The sequence below is a fragment of the Phymastichus coffea genome, unplaced genomic scaffold, assembly GCF_024137745.1.
Source record: "Phymastichus coffea isolate CEN01 unplaced genomic scaffold, Cenicafe_Pcof_1.1 PCOF00199, whole genome shotgun sequence".
Lineage (NCBI taxonomy): Eukaryota > Metazoa > Arthropoda > Insecta > Hymenoptera > Eulophidae > Phymastichus > Phymastichus coffea.
The window spans coordinates 2,128-11,228 of NW_026707010.1; the positions used below are offsets into that span (position 1 = coordinate 2,128).

A 9,101-nucleotide genomic window follows, 5' to 3' on the forward strand; every position below is an offset into this window, starting at 1 on the left:
GGAAGAGAACGAATCACGTACGCGCCTCGCTTTTCTCTCTCTCTCCTTTCGCTGCGCTGCAGTGCAAATTCAAGCTCGCACTAATGAGGGCGCGTCACGCTTGCGAAGCGTATAGTCGCGACGAGGAGAGAAAGAGAATCCGCAATTATCACGCGGACCGTAACCGCGAACGTCGCTGCACTTACCTTTTATACAGTGTCTGTTCGCTTTATGTTTCTACGAAGAAGTGGCGCTTCTTTCTCTTCTGCCCGGTTTCATAAGTAACGCGAAAATGTTGCAGAGAGATTTGGAACAGGAAACTTGAGCGTAATAATCTTTTGTGATTTATTGAACTTCAAGTAGGACAAATTCTTTTGCTTTATTGCACAATTTATTCCCAATAAATGATTCAGCGGGTGAATAAAATGTGACAGTTTTTAGTGGTTTTCTTTTTTTTTTCTTAGATAAACAAGTATAATTTTCATTTGCTTTCTCGACTACTACATTCGTAGAGAGTTTGAACCAATTGGCATTAATTTTATTGGTTCTTTCTATATATTAATTTTTCAATTTTTTCAAGTAATATCGACAATCAAGATGGCATTAGAATGAGGCTGCGTTCAAAAGCAGCGCATATAATTTGAAAAATGAACTTAAAATTGAAAAATGTATTTGAATGAAATCGATAATATTATGCAACGCATCATTCATAATAAATCATCAACCATACAAAACAATCTCCATGCTATGGAGAGACTCAGCATTATCCCTATCTACAATTTACATACCAAACAGAACCCATCCTATTTTGCTCAAACACATTTTTTCAAAGCTACATAAATACAAACTTCATTATAAAAAGAAAATCAAAGGCTGCACGCGTACGCGGCAACGGTAAAACGTTCAACTCATCACCAAGTAAATGAAATAAGCTAATAGGAAGGAAATGAAAAAATAAACCGTTCCAGAAAACTCATTTCTAGCGAGAAAAATGCACGAGAGAGTTAGGACACGTGCATTGTTTACTGCGAAACGCCAGAGAAAGAGAGAGAGAGAGACAGAGAGAGTAGAGAGAGAGAGAGAGAGAAGAAAGTAAAGCGCACGCGTGCGTGGATCACTGACACCTTACCGCTTTTATTTTCTCACGACGAGAGTCAAGGAGGCTTCTTTGCTCGAGAGAAATCTGGAAATTTCCGGTGACCATGTGATTGGCTGATTTCTGGATGCGGGTAAACCCTCTTAGACATTGAGCTTTTTTCATATTGATTAATTCAGTCCGTTATTCCAAATGTGAGGTGCAGTAAAGTGATGGAAAATGAAGATAATTGATTGATGATACTAAATTCACACTTCACGTTGAAAAGTTCTCGGGGGAAAATGATGGAGAAAATATAATGATATTGAATAAAGTATTAAACGTGTTATTATTGAATTTTTTCAATAATGCTATTGAATTCATTGAAGTTTATTTCAATTCTCTAGTCGTGAAACCATAGCTTTACAACATGTTTTTGTGTTGCATAATACATTGTCAATTAAGAAGATGCTCGATAAGTCCCCCAAATTTGTAAGAACGTGGGTTACATAAGAAACTTATTACAATCTCGTGCAATCATGGAAATTATCCACTATAAAAGAAGAACCCTTCCAATTATAAAAAAGGAAGAGAACACTGGTAAACACTCAGTAATTCGACTAAACCAACGCAACGTTAGCTTAGAAAACAAGCATTATCCGGTCACAACAAAAGGAATAATAGAACATCTCGAAAAAGGACGATCATCGCTTGCAAAACAGCGAGTGAGAAAAGTGCGTGCTGTTGGCTGAAGGAATTCCTCGCAAGGCCCTTGCGACCACGACGACGACTGCGACGAAGAAGCGAACGGTTAAGTTCCACCTCCCTAAGGCCCAGCAATGGCTATAAGAAGACCCGCGCCACTCGATCCTCTTGCAGAAGCGAAGTATTGTCCCAGACATACGCACACGGCTTATAGATATTTTTAACGAAATCTAAAATAAAAAAGTGAGTTTTTCTCATTATCTTATTTTTAATTTAAGAGTGCGAGTGCAGTGATTTTTTTTTCAATTGCGATTTTCAAGTGTGGGTGACGAGAATATTTTTACCTGTTAGGGCGAGGACGAGATTTTAAATTATTTTTTAATTTTGTTAGTGATTGTGTTAGTGCGTATTGTGACGAAATCTGATAATATTTCAGCTCTAATTTTCACTCTGCTAATAAGGCACTTGATGCAATTTATGCACTGTCCGATTATAATAATGTGCTTGAATAACTTTGAAGTTTATAATTCGAGCGATTTTAATAATTGATTAGAAAGTCACAAAAAATAGTTGCGTCTCACAAATTTTCTGCTCCACGAACAGTAAAATGTGTCGTCACAAAAGTGATTAAATCAATACGATCTATTTAAATAAATGAGTGACGAACGTAATTAAATTAAAGATATAAAAAGTTAATTGGTCAATTCAATTAGCATTATGGTATACACTATCAATTACTGATCGATTATTTCTGTAGCATACGCTCAATGGTCATTAAGAAAGACTTTTGGCCCAAATTGACTATTTGGAATTACGATCAATTACGAACTCACGCCAACCCAGATATAGAAGAAACAATTCTCTGGCAGCTTTCCCAAACAATTTCCAAAAGCCGTTAAAAAGGAAAAAGATTGATAAACAATATCCCGATCGTTTAGCGTGAGTAGGTCGCGACCGCGTTTTCGTGGAGAAGAGTAACGGTGCAGGCGCACGCTTCGAACGTCGGGGTCAAGAAACTTAAGCCGATTGGGAGTGGGCTAACGAGACCGCCTCCTCTCCGCTCGTGCGCGCGACCTACTTTCATGGTCAGGCTTCGATGTACACTTCTTTCGCTTGCTCGCACCTGTCAACATATATCTTCAGTGTACGCGTGCGACCATTCGATATACACTATACTTTTATCTGGGTGTGTGTGGAAAGTGCTAGATTGTCGATTCTATTTTGTTTAATGATTACAATGGTTTGTTCAAAATTTGTAATTTTTGAATGATTTAGCCATTTAATATATAGTTTGTTAACATTTTTTAAAAAATAGTGTAATTTTTGTATGATTTACTTCTTACGGGTTCGTTATATAAAATATTTCTATTACGTGAATAGAACATTTTAGTTGAAATATCTAACTTTTTTTGTGTAGTTTCGAAAATATTTTCGCTAATACTTTCCTGGCACGTAACAGAGGAAAAAGTAAATGCAATTTCGATAAACAACAATAAACTCATTTTCCGCGATAGAAAAGTATGTCCGCAGTATGTTATTACTAGTTGATTACTTATGCATTGACCATGATATTGCACTAAACGTTTCTATGAAAAAAACTTCTTTTTTTAACGTCTCAGCCTACTTTCACGTTCAGGGTCTTTTGTTGATTATCGTCCCAGAAATTCTTTAACTGTCCTGAAGATACAATCACTAAAGTGATAGGTCATCCTTTTCATTATCTTTGAGAATAAACAATATTTTCTTAGAAAGTTGAAACTTTTTTACAGAATATCTTTCGCATTTATTTAAATACCTTCGTTACTTTCGCTTTTCATTAAGTTTCAGAAATATTTTCATATCTATTATTAGTTGTGTAATGATATAAATACTTCATAAATTGTTGAAACACAATCGGGAATGAACAATTGAAGAAAATTTTCTGAAACTTTTACCTGGCAATACATTAACTGTTTAGCTAACGGTGCCACCCAATCGACGTGAAAAGCGTGCACACGCGAAAGAAAATAATGCGTAACACTTTCATCCTGGCTGCGGTCTAGTAAGCCACGAAATTTCATGCGCAAGAGGCGGGGGGAAAGTTCCTTTCAGAGGGGACACAATTTTTAAGCGCGCGGTTATCGGGGCAGCACTATGGAACACACGCGACAAGAAATAATGCGAGAAAGCGTTTTCGAGAGTTTGTCTGTAATCTACAATTGAGAATCGAGAATGTCAGCGTCGACTCGCTTATGAAATTCATACGTCTATTAGGGTTGATAAAATATTCCATGACATTAAGTATTTAAGGAACGTTGGCGATGAGATAAGAGTGAATATAAGTTGCAGGAACCTTAACAATGATTACTTTTCCGAATGCATTCAATTTTAATTGTTTTACTACGAAAACTATTTAAAAATAGAGCTCCCAAAACAATTACTATCGCATTTTGAATGAAAAAATAATAAATGATAATATTATTATCTCAGCACAAACATGCAGAGCAAACGTACTTTGGGCTGTGCATGGTGGCATTGGTAATGTGCCAAGCATTCGCCTTGCCACAAGTTGCTCTCCAGCAACAAATCGACGAGGCATCTAGGAAATTTGCCGAGAAACCCAAACGCAATGAAGAAAGTAGCTTTGGATGACATCGACGACATCAGCACCACTCGATCGCTGTAAGAAAGTTGTCTTGGCATGCGCTTTTTAACTAAATTCTCTTCATAAGGTCTCATCAAGTATATTCATTTTTACGTAGGAGGGTAACGGCGGTGGCTTCACGTGGTCAAACATCTTAAGTATGTTGATGCAGATGATACTGGGTCAGATGCCGCAATCGCCAGTCCCAGTAAGAACGAAATAGACGACGGGTGTGCCTGCCAGCCCGTGGACTAATCTTTTATCCGTTGGTCTTCGCGTACTTACCGCTTTCCTTGGTGGGCCTCAACAGCAGGTTGATGGCATCGACAGGTCGACAATCAGAACAGCAGTCCTATGCAGGTTACAAATGCTTCTTTCTCATTAATGCACAGATCATCTAGTTTTATATTTCTTATTTTCACCCTTGAGCTTCTATCTTTTCTTGCTGTATTGTTTCTACACGTAATTAGAATTTCTTTGATTGTACATATTATACTTGGCTATTGGCGCCATTGTCGTCATCAAAAATTTATATAAAATCATTCTTTTTTTGCTCCGTTGCCTTAAGTGCTGTTTTTATTTTAGCTTTTGCACGCCAATACTCATTTCTATCTATATATATTTTTATAGTAGATCATTAACTTGTAGAACTATTATATCAATTTTGAGTATCAATTAAGACTCCTCTGAGATATAATAGTTGGAAAAAGATTAGAAACTTATTAGAAAATGATAGCAATTACAGAGCTCATGAACAACTGATAGATTGCAATAAACTATGTATATATAGTCGAACACTTGAAAAACTATTTTTAAATTAGCTAGATATTCAATAAATTGTTTTGAAAATACCTTGTGATTTAAATATTAAAAAAAATAGTTTTTCAAATTATTCCACATTGTAAATATGACATTAATACATTAGACTGGATATGAATTTCCGCACATATTAGGGATTATTGACAGCGGTGCTGGGCGCGTTTCTGGGACAGGGCAGGAATCCGGAACAGGTGTCTATGATAGCCGGCCAGGCGAGTGAGGTCAGTAGACGAGTACACACGCGCGCGCGCGCAGACCCACACACACACAACACCAAACACACATACACACAACCAATCCACATACAATGCGCGCGCATTCTGTAATGCAGCTCACGCCTTTTGTAATATACGTGCCGGCGGCCTTTGAAGCGGTCTTTTCTCTATGTAAGAGAATACAGATGCAAAACAGAGGGAGAAAGAGAGAAAGAGAGAGAGAGAGAGATGTTGGACCCTTCCGGAATTCGTTTGCCATTGTTCTCTCTGCGTTGACTAATGGGAATTTGTCCCAAGTTGACTTGACCTAATTTCCCTTTATAATCTTTTCGACGAATCAAGTTTTTTTTTGTTATTAATAAATGATTCTGCAAGCTGCAACATTGTTCTCTCAATTTTTATAAATGCATTCAATGGATCTATTGACTTTGAATTATAAGCTCTCTCGCATGAAGTATCAGTAGAATTTAGATAACTAACGAAAAAACATACAATTTAAACACAAGTGGGAAATCCCATCTCGAGATGATGGTAGATCCATAAGATATCGTTCCTAAGTGGCTTGATTTTGTCCAAGCAGTTCATCAATATCGTCATCAATCTATTGGATGCCCTGAAGACGTCCTTCTCCCATCGCTCGCTTCAAGCTCGCTCGCTCGGCAAGAAGGACACTGTCTCCGATGCCGCCGTAGCATCTATTTCCATGCTCAAGGTAATGATGTTGCTTATTCTCATAAATGCTTGTCTTTTTATTTGAGGAGTGCGCTTGGTTTCGCCTTGAATTTTATCGAGGATTTAAGAATATTTTCTCTCTGACGATTTGCCAAGCGTCGGGAAAAAAATGTTAGTGTGTCACTATTCTCCATCATCCAAAGCTCGAAGTCGACATATTACATAGCATTCTTCGGGAATCCCTGCAAAAGGCATTTCGAACGGAAATAATTGGTAATTTGTATCCGCCACAGGGATACATGAGATCGATGAAATCCTTCAGCAATGTGGGCCGCGCCGAGGAGGAAGAAGGTCAGAGAGGTTGTGCTGAGCGCGCACTCTGCGAAGCGAGTGCTGAGTGTGCTGCCGACTCCCAAGGCACAGCCACTATCTTCTGCCAACTTGGGTCGTACGTATTCCTCTTCCTTCTCGCTCCTCCTCGAAACCCACGAGGAACAGAAGCTAAGCCCAACGATGCTTACAGGTACGCAACGAGTTACCTTCTTCAGAGGCTAAGCGGAGTAGGTTTCGAAGCGTTGTACGAGGCAGGAAGACGTGGCCGTTCCGGTGAAGATTGCAGAACGCTGTTCCTCGATGCAACGCCGTTTGAAAGAAAAACAACAACAACAATCAACTAACCGAAAAGCAGACTTCTTCTGGACTCGAATTTAAAATAACGGACGCTGTCTCCTGTTTCTTATCTACCGTTTCTCTATCGACGAGACGAACATTATTTACCTAGACGATTTGATGTATTTCAGCCCCAAGGCAAGCGTAATTTGCAGGAAGTTCACTTTTTCTTGTGCTGAGAAAAAAAAGTGATTGCGAATCTTCCGTAAAAGTAGACTGAACGTGACTCGAGACTTAGGTGGCCGCGTCTCGTCCTCTTATATAAATTATACAATATCACCCAAGTGTCGACGATTGTCTTTTAAAACAGAAGGGAGCAAAATAACGAACGTTTATTATCAATTATTTAATTACTATTTATTATGTCGATATGCGAAGCGTAGGTTCTTTAGCGAAGCTTTGATGGGCCCGTGTTTCCTATATTCTTATTCTTCAATATTCTGCAATCACTACTGCTATTTATATATGTGATAATGACGATCCATACACACGAATTTTCCACCACCCGCAGTTATTTATTTTTTTCTTTTCTTTTTGTCTTTGACCACTTCTCCATTCTGCTCTATTCAATATTCCACTAATAAATGACCTATTACTCATCGTTCATGTATATAGGCGTAATTTGTTCGTCAATGGCAATTTGCGCACAAGCTGAATTTAGGCAAAGATGTTTATACAATTCAGCTCACGATATTATTACTATGATTATTATATCATGTACTAGGTTTACTTCTTTTGTATGTATGTGTTGAGGTATGATTCTCTAATTTAAAAACAACGAGCATTTAAATAAAAACAAAACAAATTATTATTACAAATATACCGTTTGTTAATTTGCCAGCCCCTTATTCATCACATCGCGTGTATCTACCGTTATGACCTTCCGTGATTTCACTGTAATTACGCAGAGCTGCTTTTCAAGCGTCAGGTTAAATTGTGCATTGCATCCGGCGTCAATTATACGCGCTACACGTTGAGTTGCTGTCGCGCGACATGATCACGAGGCGTGATAATTATACGAGCGAAAGGCTCGTAACGCAGAAAAGGCAAACAATTTCTGGGCAGTCTTTCGTTGGATTTCAAGGCGACGACATCTCCGAATACTGCGACATGACTTTTAAGTCGCTGCTGAACTTTGGTGCTTTTCATAAAGAACCACCTGTGAGCCATCATACGCATTATGGGATTATGGATCGTTATCATGGAGAGAGTTATCATGATCATGGATGGCATGGGTAAATTGCCAATTTTATTGAGGCTATTCGTGACTATCGATCTTTTAATTTTATAAACTGATGGGAAATAGTAACTACATGATTTTATTATTTCTTTCTATTACATTAAATTCACTAGCTACGAATTTGTCACGTTTAACAGATCAATTATAATCAATTATGCAAAACATTGACGTTTGAGTGATTATCGGAAAAATATTTTAGGTCAAAAGGTAAAGGTGGAGGAGGCGGAGGAGCAGCTTTGAGTGCATTGACTCTTCTAGCATTCTTATTTCTGATCAACGTTATGCAGGTTTTTAATAGATATATTATTAAAAATAATATAAAATCCTAGTTTTGAACTTGTATGCGGTACTTTGTAGCAATCTTTGATGGAAAACAATGCAACCGAAACAACAACAGCACAATCAACGATATTTTTGCGCGAAGATCAACAACCCATTTCATTAACATCCAGATTTGATAACGATCAATCCATTGAGAAAGGCACATTGAGAGATTCAATGAAAAAGGATGGAAAAAAAGATATATCTTACGTTAAAATTAAATCAACCAAGTGAAAATATGAATTAGTATTTATTATTTATTTAATTTATTCTAGAATTTGAAAAGCACGAAATGACTGAATGAAGAAATAAAGCACAGCCATTTAAAACACATAAACATTTTATTTTCTTTTTTTTTCGAACATGAGGTCGTCGAACGAGTCGTATATAATGTTTATTAGTATTCGAAACTGTATTTTCCTTCCTCTCACAAATAGTCGTATGTACATAACATTAGAAACACTTAAATATTCTCCATTTGTTTTTTTAATCATTTATCTCAAATAGCATCTTATGCGCCTTAAAAATAATCATGAACGCTCGCGTATATTGCTAAGGGTTTTTGTGGTTTTTAAGTCGTTCCGCTATGCTTTTTTCGCTATTTGTATTAAATAAGAGACTTTTTTTTCAACGTATAGAGATGCGTCGCTTGAGTTTGTCATCTACAAAAAAATGCCCTAGCGAAGTGGTCGAGGAACAACAGACGCATGGGTTTCTTTCACGCGTTTTTCGAGTACGTTTATATATGTATTTCATAGCGTGTGATTTTTTTGTTGAATCCTA

At 37.4% G+C, this 9,101-nt stretch overlaps 1 protein-coding gene and 1 pseudogene across 1 annotated transcript; both read left to right on the forward strand.

Moving 5' to 3' along the window:
* The first annotated feature begins 4,228 nt into the window (after window positions 1–4,228).
* LOC131673803 (uncharacterized) lies at window positions 4,229–6,765 on the forward strand (annotated as a pseudogene).
* Window positions 6,766–7,848: 1,083 nt separating this feature from the next.
* Window positions 7,849–8,611, forward strand: LOC131673799 (uncharacterized). The gene is made up of 3 exons (XM_058952091.1): window positions 7,849–7,992; window positions 8,197–8,284; window positions 8,355–8,611. The coding sequence occupies exons 1-3, from the start codon at window positions 7,868–7,870 to the stop codon at window positions 8,550–8,552; spliced, it is 411 nt and encodes a 136-aa protein (XP_058808074.1). The 5' UTR covers window positions 7,849–7,867; the 3' UTR covers window positions 8,553–8,611.
* The last annotated feature ends 490 nt before the right edge of the window (window positions 8,612–9,101 follow it).